Genomic DNA, 14708 nt, shown 5'->3' on the forward strand with positions numbered 1-14708 from the left:
AGACAGCTAACAACACTAGGTTTGCACAAGTCATTCACAAGCATCACTCCAACAGGATTAAAACTTTATTTTTTAAAAACAATATTTTACTGTAAAGTTGATGTTCAGTTATTTAAGAAGACAACATGATCAGATTTCTTGTTATGCTGTTCTATCCAAGTTTATCAGGGACATTTTACCTTTTTAATGCTGCAATGTCTGAAATGTTGTGTCATTGCGTTTTTAGCTTGTGATGCCTTGTAGGACCTGGTGTCCTGAGTGTGATCACGTATTTATGAGCAAAAGGCACACGGGAACAACAGCTGTTGTTGCTTTCAACACATGCTATTGTTATTGTAACCTTGAGATGTTTCAGCGTGTCGCAACATTAAGAGACAGTTTTCTGTTTTGCAAAGCTACCATCTGTGACCATTACACCGTGGTGCATGCAAATAATATTTTAATGATGTCTTGTGAAACTTGTACCTTCATATTTCATGTTTTTTACATGTTAGCGGTGCATGCTGTGGCTGTAGACCCAATTTAATTGTTGATACATTAGTTAAAAAAATAGAAAAATAACACCTCTCATGTCATTCTTAGCTGGTGTAGTCAAAGAAACGGGGCAGTGAGAGAGTCACACATGGTCGTCTTCAATAATCTGAGGGGTAGGGTCAAGATTTGGAACAAATACCATGAAAGCGTGGATCCATCTTGGTTTGTATGGGTATTTCAGGGTTCTGGTGGTGGTGTTATGGTTTGGGGATCATTTTGGGGACTTTGGGCTTTTTTTTTTTTAGCCGAATGTTAATTTAGCTGCCACAGCCTCCTTGATAATTGTTGCAGGCCATGTCCATCCCTTCAAGACCACAGTATTCCCATCTTCTTCCAGCAGGATAACACGCCATGTCACAAAGCCCAACTGGTCTAAAACATCGTAAACTTAAACTTGAACATAACGATGAGTCAAATGACCATCACGGTCAGCAGATCGCTGTCTAATAGAGCATCTTTGGGATGTGGCTAAACAGGAAAGTCACATCATGGATGTGCGGCCAACAAATTTGCTGCAGATTTGATGTTGTTGTGTCAATATGGACCAGAATCTCTGACGAATGTTTCCAGCATCTTGTATCTATGCAATGAAGAACTGATGCAGTTCTGATGGCAAAAAGAGGTCCAACCCACTACTAGCTATGTGTAAGTAATGAAGTAACTGATGTCTGACCCTGTTCCCCAGGCAGAGAAAGAGCATGGACAGCCACTCATACCTTCAAGCAAAGACTTATAAAAATGGACTGTCGTCTGTGGCACAATACATGGTTTAATGGGGTAAAAAAGTTCTTTGTCATTGTCACCTCAGTGTTTTGAAATCAGCTGAGCAGGGCTGGATCTGACAGATAAACAGACACTGTGTGCTCATACAGTACCCACATGCCCAGACTAAAACCTTTATAGACTTGTTTTTGCAACAACTCCCCCTGCTGGCCAGTAGAACAAAGTGCAGGTTTACAACTCCATTGCAATGGCCTCACTTTTTAAAGATTTCACGCAAATGCGTCAGTTTATTTAAAGCCTATTTTTGTTTGCTATGACTTCACAGCAGCCAAAAAGCGAAAAATAGGTTGATCATTAAAAAAATGATAAAAAACCCAAACTCAGTGTCTGAAGCCTCATATAAGCTTTAGAAAGAGCGTTATTGTTCTGCCCTTCTTCACTTACACCATGAGATCCTGTTTCAGTGCTCATACAGGAACCTGACTATTGTTTTAAGAATGAGCTGAAAAACTGAGCTTCTGTACTTATCCTCGGGGAGTATCTCCCCCTGCAACCTCCAGTTTAGTCTACAATGGGTAGGATTTTTTTGTTTCCGTCTTTCAGGAACAAAAACATGTTAATGATTCAGGTTAATACCTGCTCACTGAAAATACACACATCCAGATGCTGAGACAAGCTGCTCATTTCTGTTTGAGCAACTATTGCAAGAAAGGCTGAGCGGGTTCCACATTATCACATCCAAAACACAGATCAACACACATGTTTCCCTCCTCCAAACAAATCCATGTTTTTAATCTCTCTCAAAAAGGCTCTAAAGCTCAAAAGTTGTGTTGGAAGCCTCCATTTCCCCTGGAGCTACTTTGGACTTCACCTTCCTTCCTTCCTTTTCAAGGAAGAGCATTTCCCTCTCAAGGTGATATTTCCATTTGGTTGTGTTAAATGCCAAGTCAAAATAGCGCTGCACGGAGTTGACAGTGTGACGTCGAAGTTTGTAATTATTTTATTATATGTTCAGATATTTACAGTTCTTGGAGTACTTACATCACTTCTCTCTTTACAAAGTTTGAAAGTTTTGTACAAAGACAGAAAACTCTTAATGCCACATCAAAGATCTTTTATACAGCTTAACTTTAGTAAGAAAATGCCATCCAAAACATGTCTGCCAGCAGAGTTCATGCAAGTGAATATTTAGACGGACAAGGTGAAAGTTCTTTTCACATGCACCAACAACGGTAAAACAGAGAAGTATACGTAGGCTGTCGCAGTCACCCAGCACTAAAGCCCAGCAGTGTGCTCTCATCCCGACGTGTTTTCCACAGTTTGGGGCTTTTTTTTGCTACCAAAACCTTGCATCCTAGTTAATTCCTGCACAGGTGACTCCGGATGGCAGTCAAATTTTCATTTGTACAAATAAGGTTCATGTTGTGACAAGATTACACTTGTTTTTCTTTCCATTTTATGAGTTACAGCAGATATCCAGGGAAAAGTCAGCTCTTGTTACCACTAGAACATCTTCCAGATTAATCAGCCTCCTCTGGTCTTCTCTTTCCAACGGGAATGCAAAGCCTCCCCTTATCTTCCTCTGCCTCAGCATGAGGATATCAATCCCACTCACATTTCTGGGTCCATGGTCGGGCAGCTTTTCTGAAGCAAATTCCAAAGATTTACTGCATTTCTTTATCCTGTCCACAGCACGCTCAATCAGCGTGGATCTGCACTGTCCCACAGAGTTACTTATTAGCAGGTGAAATTCCTTTTTATGCAAACACGGACACAGGTGTTCACCAGTGCAGCAGAGGTGCCCCACAGCACACGTCAAACCTGCAACAGGTATGAAACTTTCAACCGAAAAAAGGCAAGTGAAACTAAATGTTTTCAACCTGCTGTTAAGTTACTATGTATATGTTCCTTCAAGTCCATCTGCACTGCGAGCATTCCTCTGAACATGTGTGATTAGGAGATTTCCTGAGGAATTGTGTTTTCAGATACAAGGATGATGTGTTCAGTGGGTTCTGGCACCGCTTCGTACAGATTTTCAGGGATGGACTGAAAAACACAGCAGTGTAAAAATGAGTATTTATGAGGACAGAAAGAGCATTTGACTAGACTTTTTTTTTCAAGTATATACCTTAGAATCTCTGTTTCCAGTCATCATCATTTCCTTGAATATTGTTGAAGGATCAGGTATCCTGGGACAAAAGATTTCCCTGTTCCTGCAACACACACACACAAAACCCCAACACATCATGTTTAGGCATGACTCTGACACTGGAAATACCTTGGAAGTACCTTGTGGTGTGAAATCATGTTACACAACGTCATATGGAAAATTTAAACCATCATTCAAATACTTTTCAGGGAAGTAGTACAGATACCTGCAAGTTCTTTCATTGATTTCAAGAACCAAAAGTGAGAACTAGGTTTCTTTGGTTTTTATTCCAGTATTTTAGCCAGGTAAGATAACACCAACTGAGATTCAAAGCAGAGTCGTTTTTATGTCTTGAAGTGAACCAATTCACCTTCTCCAAGAAAACAGCAGCAGAAAAGGAAGATGGTGGAGTTCGTGTAAAAAACAGGGACTCTTTGAAGGTCTAGTGTTATTTCTGTGTGTCTGCATGTTTGCTGTTTTATCAACATTTATTATAAATCTGGATTTCTTACAGGACAGTGTCTATAGGAGTATATAGTCTTTATTTTTGTCAGTAATTCTTATCAAAAAAAATATTATATTTTTATTTAAGTTTTTAACTAATTGTTAAAGATCTTAAATCTTATCTGAAAACACGTTGCACCTTTTACATGATTCACTGGCATTCAGTCAGGACAAACAACACACCCAGAGCATGTCAGGTGAACTGTAAAAAGCAGACCTCTCCTCAAACGTGCATGTTTGGACCCATCCTTTACACCACTGCCATCTTTTGGCCACCAGTGGATAAGGTCTCTGGAAGCACAATTAACACTGAAGCCACTGAAATCTGGACGGGTAGGTGTTCAGCAGCTTGCAGTTGGTTAGTTTTTTGTACATGTGCATTGTGGGTAAATCTTTGGTGTTTGTTGGAAGACTGACAAAACATTAGCGTGCTAGCTAAGCTGTTGCTGGCTCTGCTTTCACTGCTCTGAGATCAGTTACCAGAAATAAGAGTTGTGGAAATAAGAGTTAGCGCTCTCATTCATCATTGTAAGAGAAGAGGTTTTTTTCTTAGTGACCACTTTGGCCGACATGCGTGATGTAAGAAACGTTTAAATTTAATAAAGTTAAGCAAGCTGACCAGGTGATGGTTCTCCCGGCACTTTCAATATCTCTGAGAAACCCCCTGGTTGACCTAACATACAATTAACCCAGCTATTTTACTAATACACAACCTTCATTTTTCATAAATTATTTAATCCCACCATAGATATTTTCTTAAATCAAGTTAGACCATGCTCAGGTCTTTCATTTCAGCTCTGATTCTTTTTGAATAGATGAATATTAAAATACATGCTAAAATCATGGTGAAAACCTATGATTTGATAGGATATGAGGCATTAGTGTAGATTAAACAGAACATGTATATGAAAGAAAGTGTTTAGAATAAGTCCAACCTTAAACATCTGCAGCAATAATATTAATTCATTTAGCACTGATGGGAAACATATTTCTGCAAAGTAAATCCTTTGATTTTTGATACTTTATGTGCAATTTTACAGTAATACAGTTTCATGTGAAGTATTCTTTTGCTACTTTTGCTAAAGCAGCAGTTTTAAACAGTCCTTCACTCCTCATTACCAGCTAGTGCTAAATAGTTAGAAACTATAGTAGTAATAAAATATTCAAATTCTATAGCCAGGATGAGGGCAGAAAGAGGCTGTCACAGCAGTATGTTTTGTAACTTCAGACGTTCACACAGATACGATATGAGGCTCCAGTATTAGATAAATATTATTTCCAACTATGGATCATGCACAGGTAGTCGAGTAGGTCCATGAATACAAATCCACAGCTGGAAAATGGCAGAGTAGGTCATATTTTTACCTATTTTATCGATGCAGCTCTACCTGACACACCAGTCTGTGGTGCTGGGAGAATCACTTTAGGTCTCAGTATAACCAGCTGATATTAGCTACTTGCCTATCTATTAGCATTGGCATTAATAGCGGCCAGTAAATGACACATGGGAAAAACACCCCACAACCATGCCATGATGTTACAGAGTTTCTTCACCAGAGGGCACTCTGAATCTTCCCTCTTGGCAACACACCACAAACACAACAACCAGCTTATCCAGAGTCATGTAGAGCACAAAAGAGTAAATAAGTGACTGCATAAATGTAAAAGAAATCTATTTATGTTTTGACGACAAACAGAATATCTGATTTTTAAAATACCAAACATGAATATCAGTTTTAAAGATCCTGCATAGGTCAGGCTCTAGTCTGAACCTTTATTATTTTACCCTGCACATAGATCACGCCACAGACTCAATAAAGTTATGATATAAAAATGTGTGAAAGCTTTTCTTAGAGTAAATAAACTAAGCTGCCAAGTCATAAGAGTTCATAGCACTATGGGAGGTTATAGTGCTTTCACTTCTGCTGTGTCTGTGTGTATAAAGGCACAGTCTGGCAGGAGAGGGTGAGAGGTTTTTAATCATTTGGGCCTATGACTAAGCCTTCTGCTATTTGCTACGTGTTTGCTGCAGGCCACACCTACCTGCCTGTGGCTACAGGTGGGGCAGTTTTGTCAACCTTTCCACTCAGAGGCATCATCATTCTGTTTACTGATTAAACACTAGTCCTCAAGAGTCCTCAAGAGTAGCCACTCGCCATGGTCTATCAATTCTATTATCTTCTTTTCTTATAAAATCAAATTACACCAAAGTCACATCAGGAGATATTTTCACTACATGAAAAGCAAAGAGAAACTCAGCCCTCTCCCCGGGGCAAACATTTACTGACAGTGAGGAGGGAAAAAAACTTTTACAAGAAGAAACCTCCTCAGGTAGCTTCCATGCTAGTGTTTATTTGGTTAACTATTGCTTGACAGACGCAGTAGGAGAAGCTTCTTTTGACATTAGTCTTTTAATGTCTCTCTGAGTGCAATGAGGCTACTGCACAAATCATTCTTGACACTGACTAAATCAACTCAACAATACTGCATGCTGTGCAAAACCATTGTTTAAAACATGGATTTTGCAAAATCTGCACTTGCACACAAACATTCACTTTTGAAATCATTCTGGCACATACCTCTGGAAGCAGTAGCAGGACAGAATGACGGAGACAGAAAGAATAATTGGGACGACGATGGCGATCACAGTCAGCATCTCATCTGGAGACCTATTCTCCCCTGGAGTGAACAAGAGAGACTTCCTGGTAAAGCTTTTAGGAGATTTTCAACATTTTTGGACATTGTGCTGCACATAATATTGTGTATCACAGTGGTTTGCTAGTGTCTAATTTCTAACTGATGATCCAAATTCAGTGCTCCAAAGTTTACAAACAATACTTTTTGTAAATTCATTTTAAAATGTGCCATTAGACATGATGGAGAACAGCTAAAAAGCAAGGCTGTATAGAGCTTTCATTAACTAACAGATAGCTCAACCACCCATCACATGAATGCTGGGATTTTCTGCTTCTAGCCGTGTTCCTGTTGTACAACATAGCTCGAATTAGTGAGCCAGCACCTGCAAAACTCTTTTTTTTTGTAGCACGGTACACTGCAACATCAGACACAGGCATTTTAGTTATTTATTTGTTTTATGGAGTGTGTAAGATTAATGTGTGATCCTTAAAATATACTGTTTAGTATACGACAGTGTTGCTTTGATTCCTTGTTGTCCAAGTGACTGTGAGTTATTTTCTTGTAAATTAAAAAGAACAAAGTTCCTGATGATGATGAGTCATTATTAAAATGACCCGACTTCACCCACCCACAGAACCTTATACACTAATTGGTGCATTTCCGATTGCAGCCTCACGCTGATTTGGCCTACATTACAATATCTGCACCAACATGTAGTTTGACACAAAATTTAAAGATGAAGTGAAACTTGAATCAATGTGATGTGATTAGTACATGATGAAAACACGAACATACAACTCTGTGTGCACATCATGGGATCTCATGATAATGTAGATATAATTATTTAAATATACTCATATTAATGATTAGTAATACTGGTTAGACAGTTACCGTGAGTTATGACTTCACTGAGGTCACTGGACAAAGGGATGCAGTATTGATCAGTCTGCACACTGTATTGGAATTTGTATTGGCAGTTTTTGTTATAGAGGATTTTCAGAGGTGGCTCTTTAGTGTGGAGAGTCTGAAAAATAAGAAGCACACAAAACCAATGTTGCACTCTGTCAGTATGGAACAACTGTAGCATTGACATAATATCTGGATTTAAGACAGACAAATGTGAAAATAATTTTTTTTCTGATATTTGATAGAAATGTTCAGCTATGAGATTATTCCAGCGTCTCATAAAACACTTAAGCAGAACATGTGAGAACTTACTCTGACTTTATTGCACTCGGTGATGCAGACACTATAGTTTAATCCACATTTTCCAACAGCCGGACCTCGATCTTCCCATGTCAGGTCGAGATAGCCTTTATCTTCTGTGATGTTCATCTTTGGTAAAGGTATCACTGAGGAAATAACAAAACACTTGTTAAAAAAAAACAAAAAACGTTAACATTTCATATTCATTTTCACAGCTTGGAATGACATTAACCATAAAAAGTTAAAAATAACACCAACCAAATTTAGGTTTGAGGGTGTTGCGTCCAGTTTCAGTCTCCACGAGCACATAGATGCCAAAGTTAAGATTATTCACGTTTAGATAACAAATATCCTTTTCATGGCCGGTGGACCCATCACATGCTCTGATTTTATCATGTTCCTCTGAAGTCCTGTAATAACAGAATGAGGAGTTAACAAGAGAAGTGAAAAACATAAAAAGCTTTTTCACTTCAGCCAGTGACTCATGTGATTCCTTCAAAGTTCCCAGATTAATATTCAGATGGAATATTAAATAATTCAAATCGGCACAAGATTCTGACGAAGCCACAAGCAGGTTTTAACAAAATACTGCTGTCCAATATTCGTCACTCTGTAACATCCAGACACAGAGTACTGCTACAGAAATGCATTGCAGTAGTTCATTTTCACAGAACCCCTGACTAATCATGTGCTGATCCACGGCACTAATCCTATATTTTTCTTTAGATAAAATTTCGCTCCACACAGAGACTGCGTTACATTTCTTGTGTTGTTTGCAGCTTTTATGCTCACCTGTAGCTGATGTTCAGCTTGACTGACTCATTGACTGGTTTCCAGAAACACTTTGTTCTGTGAGACTCAAGTGAACATCTGAAGTCCGTCACCAATTCAGCTGTAAGTACAACAAAAGAATTAAGTCACACACATAGATATATATTTAAAAAATAATAATTCTAGAAGGACTTAAGTTATTATATATCAGCATTTCAGCTTTCTGGTACTTACTGCGGCGCTTTGAAGTTTTAATGGTTTTGATCACAGGTCTGCTTTCCTTCCAGTGACTACACACAGGATCTAGAACAGCTTGAATGCTGATATTCCAGTGATCAGAGTGCTCATCTTCTGTGAAGTACTTCACTGTGAAATGATTAACTAGGCTTCGGGGCAATGGCTGGAAAAAAATATATATATATTTAGTGAAATTTAAATAATTCTTAGTTCTCCAGCACTCTGTCTGATATCCACTTTAAGGGCACTTTATTTTCATAAATAGAAAACATTTTTTTAGATAAATGACGCTTTTTGTGTTTTTTTAACTTAACTTTAGGGTTATTTACAGCGCTGTATTGTTCAATATAAATGATGTTTTATTTATTTATTTATTTTAACATATCAGGTCAATAAATTCAACATTGTGAAAAACTATAATTTGATTAATATTTTGTTTGTTTTCATATTGTCGTTAAACATGTTTGGACTAATTTGCCATACGTTTGATGATAGTAGGTCTATGGTACATGAAAAAAATGCCAGATAGGTCAAGTGGATATTCTTTATAGATTTGAAAACTGTCATTACTTATGGAAAAAACAGTTATTAATAAGAACTAATACCAAATACAGGTTAAAACTTTGTTTCACCAATCTAATGTCAGCCTGTCTCACTGCAGGCTTTCAGTTCCATATTACCTCAACTGACTGCGGTAGTTCATATCTGGATACTGCATATTTGACTGTACAGTTTTTCGGGAGATTGTCTGGCTTCTTCCAGTACCAGGACACGGTCACTTGAAATTGGTCATCCCACCTATATATCACATCTGTTGGTTCGGGAAGTTGATAATCTGCAGGTATAAGAAGAGCTGTTACTCCCAGCTTTGCATAAATGATCAATGCTGCTCAGAAACGATCGCGGTGGGCTACCACCGAAGCCAGAAATGACAATTCCCACGAACTCTTTCACAACACTCGCTGCAGTCTGCAATTAGTTCCTTGTGACACTCATTGTGACACTGATGTGTTTTGTAATACCTCGGACTGAAGCTGAAGATTGTAAAGCTGTAACTGTTGTCATCATTATACATCATTATATATATCATTTTTTGTGCTTCTGTTATGCAATAATGGTAGTTGATTGGCAGTAATTTGGCAAAGTCATCTCCAAAAACAGATGATCAGATTTATTACCAGCAAGCTCACAGAAAATGTCATTGCACCTAGGAATACCTAGGAAAAATGAAATTTAATTTAATTGCGCCAAATCAGGGAAATATCCGGCATGAAAATCACCTGACTGTACATGAACTGGAGGACATTCCTCACATTCCCCCTCCACCTCTGTTTTTACTATTAGATTGGTTGGAAATGTTCTTGAATCATATGCAAAATGTCCTCAGCACCACCCACACATGGAGTGTTAGGGTGTAGTAAAATGCGCTGATATCCACACTGGGCATGGAAAAGGACAGCAGTGATTCCTAGTAGTTTTTAAACACATGATTATAAATATGAATGTGTCATTTTAAATTAATTTATCATAAAAATGAATGCATCTTTAAGTTTATCTTACAATCACACAATAAAGTGCAGCTGCTCAGCGTTGAAAACGTGACGCTGACGTTTTCTTCGGATTACAGTATATGTGCACAGGTTTTTTATGCAAAGTGACACAACATAATGGGGGGTATCATATCTTAGACAGATGTCCTGGAATCAAAAATAATGGGGGAGATGATTTAATTTAAATGCTATGAGACATCCTTTTAAATTTTGCCTCAGCTCTGTCATTGTTACACTTTCACTTGCGCAGGTTCCCCCGCAACTTGGTCGCTGGTTGCGCTGCGCACCTGTACAGTAAAAGACAGCCTCTTTAAGCGCAAACTAACCGTTAAGGTGCACTTGGTAAAATCGAATAAGAAATATACTCTGAATTTATACTCAAACAGAAAGACATCAGCGAATGTGTTCCAAAGAGCTCTCTGAGTTAGCCAGATCCTGGGATCCCTAACACATTAACACATTTTGTTACTGGGGATTAGAATTAAAAACGCAAAACCACCGAGGTCAAGTTTAATGTGCTTTCCAATTCGTTTATTCATAGCAATAATTCATTACATGCCAATAATAATAACAATAATAATAGTAATAATACCACTTAATGTAATAGGGTCAAGACCCTTAAAGTAACACTTCACCATATGTTATTAGTGCAGCGGAAAGGAAATGCTCCTTGAAGAGGAAGAAACCTCAGGGTGGTATTCCCGGATAAGGTGAGAGGAAAGCGGAGACAGAAATAACTATAAATAAATAAAAATAAAAATACGCACTTACATTTAAAATTTAAATATTATCTGACTTATGCGTTAATTTATTATTTTTTACAAGGGCAAAAACACACAAACTACAACCACAAAAAGTGCTTTAATTTAATTGGCTAATAAATAGCAAGTTGTTAGAGAGCTCGAGACGCTCGGTTAACGAATAACGCGCGTGCGTCTAAAACATGCTAATTAAAGTCTGGTTTGACGGGCTGGGTACGCTCACCGACAGGTTCCCTTTAACCGAACAATTTTTAGATGTAGACTATTATTAAAGCTGGGATAACAACTAATGAGTGTTTTACCTGCTTTACAGTTGAAAGTCATGGTGGTCGCGCAGAGAAAGATGAAAAACTGCTGAGCGACAGTCATGTTGCCTCCAAGCGTCCGGACTTTATTCCTGGAAGCGTTTCAGGAGCTCGTTTGATTCCCTCTAGGAATCAAAGTAGAAAAGAAATGTATATATATCTATGTAAAAGGAAAAAATACCGGCGACAGACCGTCTAGGTTAAAAGAAAAAAAGGTTATTGTTTTTTTCTAAAAAGTGAATGGAAACCGGGAAACGAGAAAACGAAGCCAAAACTCCAGCTACACCTTAACTGTCTCCGTGCCCACTGAACCTTACCGGGAAGGTCGGGGCGGAGTTGTTTCGAGTGGGAGGAAACTGTAATGACAACGAAGCTACGACATGTCACGGAGTGAAAATGCGTAAGCAACCTCGGTTACCAAACGCTGTCGGAAACGGGAATCCAGCGTCCATACAACAAATCGTTTTGGGGAATAAAGGAAGCTGCTCCCGTCGCTCTCTTAATGGGGGCAACATTACGCATGCGTGTGATCTTAAGTGCGATATATCAAACCGCAAGTGTCCATCCATTCCTCCAGGAAGTCGTCAGGCCCTAAATGAGTCTGTGAATCATTAAGCTTATTATCTATGTGGTAATGGCTTTATGCTGCAACAAACAATATAGAGTGGGCCAAACTGATAACACGGGTGCAGGAAAGGCCAAGAAAAACATAGATAGTTGTGTTAGACTTCACATTTATTCGGTTATGGGTCAAGCTCAAAGCCTCCGTGGATGATATTAGACTAAATTAATGCTACAGTAATTGCGGTTGTAAAGAAAACTGCTGAAAACTTTGTGGTGGATTTCGCCTGTTTCAACATGCAGAAAGCAGCCGGTGGTTGAAAGAGGAACAAGCAAACCCCAGCGAGGGTTTCCAAAGAGCGCATGAAGCCTGAAAAACCAAAAGCTGTGAGCGAGCTGCTGCTGCGACACTTCATGTGTGGTGTGAGACGTGATAGTATAATCCAGTCATAAACCCTGTTTCTCACTAGGACAAGCAGAATCGAGTGTGCAGACAAAAGCCATACATTTTTTTGTTTGCACGCTGTACGTGCAGTGATTTGTGAATAATTTTATTATCTACGTCTTCATGCATTTGGAAAGTTTTATCATGATCGTCTCATGTAGGATTTGTTCCAGGCCTCATATCATGATGGCTCAAGTGTTTTGAACAATGAGGCTTGCTGACAGGCAGTGTCACACCTAACAACTTTTGTTTTTTAACTTATGAAGCGAGGCTGGTATATATGAGGAATGTGCTTTGGTACTGTCTTGGTGAAATATGTTTTCTCTTAAAAAAATGTTGCTGACATTAAATGAGCAAAAATCAAATTTCTCATTTCATCATTTGATTCAGTTACTGACAATTTTTTTTTTTTAAAAAAAAGCCTTTTAAATAATATCCAGATAATTGGGTTTTGCTTGTACCTACACTGGACACAGCCTGTATACGCTCCTCCTGTGCTTTCCCAGCTGTGATGGAAATGAAAATGTTTTGGGAGACTGTTTATGTTGGCTTTAAAAGGCCAGTGCGGCGTCCTCAGCCACATCTGCGGAGAAAGAATGTATGAGCGATACTAAAAAAGCCCAACAGAGATCTTTTCAACTACTGTCTTTAAGTTCAAACATCATTTTAGGCAAACACAATGAGTATTTCCCCCCCACAGGTTTTATTGAAAAAGGGATTTTACAAAGGAAGTTTGACAAGCAGCTTCACCTCAGTAAACAATGCAATAAAAATGACAAACAGAAATCTCTGCTAGGACGGATTCTGGACCAACAAGAGTCCAAAAAAGTGGCTATATAATACACCATACATACAATACATATAAACATACATGGATACAGAGTTTATTTTACAGCATGTTGACAAATTATGTACATCTGCTTAAATATTATTTATCTGTCTGCTAATTTCAGTGTAGCACTTGTGAAATACTGTGAATAACCAGCATGTGAGGCTTCTTATTACTCAAGATAAAGGAGTCTTTTCAGAAGACAGAGCACAAAGGCACTGGATCCAAAATCAGGTCTTTAATAACTCAATGCACTGAAGTAAATCTCATCACAACGCTGTCATCGCTTTGTCAATTTCTCATTTCAAATGTCCAAAAATAATAATATTTCAATGATTGTTTTCAAGCTGTAATAGAATTAGCAATCTATATTATGCATTCACGCGCGCACAGTCCAGAACACTGTTACTCCAAAGGGATTTTGTTTTGTCTTAACAATGCACTTGACAACTTTTAAACTACACAAGCCACTCCTGTCAGATTTATTCCAACCCTGAGCTCTGTCTTGTCTTCACTGTGACTTTGGAGCAGTCACAAGAGGCCTGCCATTGAATAAACATGGTAGTAACTTTGCCCTGACGCTCTATAAGCTGCTGCTCTTTAGTTGTGACTTATCTGTTTATCACCTTCTCCTCAGTTGTCAGGAATGCGCTGCTAGCACATAAACATCGACCCTTTGCCAGACAGAGTCTCGCAATGCTTTCGGTTAGTGCCTTTTATAAAAGAGTTGAACTAGTTGAGCCGGTATGGTAGCACGAAACCTCTCGCCACAAACACTGAGACGCAATCTAAAGGTGCTACTGTCTTTAAAAAGGTGACTCAAGTTGTAAAAGTTGGGACGGAGCGCAGTGTCCTGCATAGATCTAAAGGGCGGCATTGCAAATAGAAAATAGAAAAACTGTTTAACCAGCAGTCAGTCTGGCAGTTTGCTGTAAAGGTGGGGGGGGGGGAAAGTGCAATGCAGCTGAGCGTAACACCTAAACCTGACATGCAGACACGTAAATGGTGTTGCTGTAATACATTCTCAGAATTACTGCTGCTGTGGTTTGAGGACTAAATCTGAGTGCTGTGCCGCAAGCTGTTACCCCCACCGTCCACTGCACATCCAGCAAAGATGCCGTTGATAGCCAAATGGCATCTTCACCAGGGGGAATGTTTTGGCATGCATAGCTGGGCAGATTTGCACTGACAAATTCCCTGTTATAAACCAATCCAGGTCCTCAAGGGAGAAGTGCAAGGATATACAGAAGTGTGGGTGGCCGCAAGAGACGGAGGGTGGTGTGCAGGAGGTCAACCGAGGTCAGTGGACGTCCCGCTGATGGCACGGAACACATGGAGGGAGTTCTGTAGTAGCGATCGCATCATATCCTCCGGGTATATCTGGGGTCAAAGCAAAACAAAAGCACAATCAGTGTCAGACACACACTTTGAGTACTGTGAGTTCGTGTTCTTGCAAGCTGAGTGCACACTAAAGCTGGACTTTATAGTACTGCACA

The 14708-nt window shown here is 39.0% G+C and overlaps 2 protein-coding genes across 4 annotated transcripts in view; both read right to left on the minus strand.

Annotated features, from left to right (window-relative positions):
- Positions 1-2242: 2242 nt before the first annotated feature.
- LOC102308510 (interleukin-13 receptor subunit alpha-1) lies at positions 2243-11824 on the minus strand. Its single transcript, XM_042224593.1, has 10 exons — positions 11375-11824; positions 9442-9596; positions 8759-8924; positions 8546-8645; positions 8012-8163; positions 7766-7899; positions 7439-7571; positions 6490-6589; positions 3386-3470; positions 2243-3303 (listed from the first exon to the last, which is right to left on the minus strand). Exons 1-10 carry the CDS (start codon positions 11439-11441, stop codon positions 3211-3213), a joined length of 1185 nt encoding a protein of 394 aa, XP_042080527.1. The 5' UTR covers positions 11442-11824; the 3' UTR covers positions 2243-3210.
- A 1239-nt stretch (positions 11825-13063) lies between these two features.
- The window catches only part of dock11 (dedicator of cytokinesis 11), an 80054-nt gene continuing 78409 nt past the window's right edge, over positions 13064-14708 (minus strand). For all 3 annotated transcript variants that reach the window (XM_014336566.2, XM_014336565.2, XM_014336567.2), the window contains one exon: positions 13064-14592. In XM_014336566.2, coding sequence (XP_014192052.1) covers positions 14503-14592 — 90 coding nt within the window. In that variant the 3' untranslated portion in view covers positions 13064-14502. The remainder of the gene's footprint in view (positions 14593-14708) is intronic.

Source organism: Haplochromis burtoni, unplaced genomic scaffold (assembly GCF_018398535.1).
Source record: "Haplochromis burtoni strain Fernald_Lab_line unplaced genomic scaffold, NCSU_Asbu1 Contig_143, whole genome shotgun sequence".
NCBI lineage: Eukaryota > Metazoa > Chordata > Actinopteri > Cichliformes > Cichlidae > Haplochromis > Haplochromis burtoni.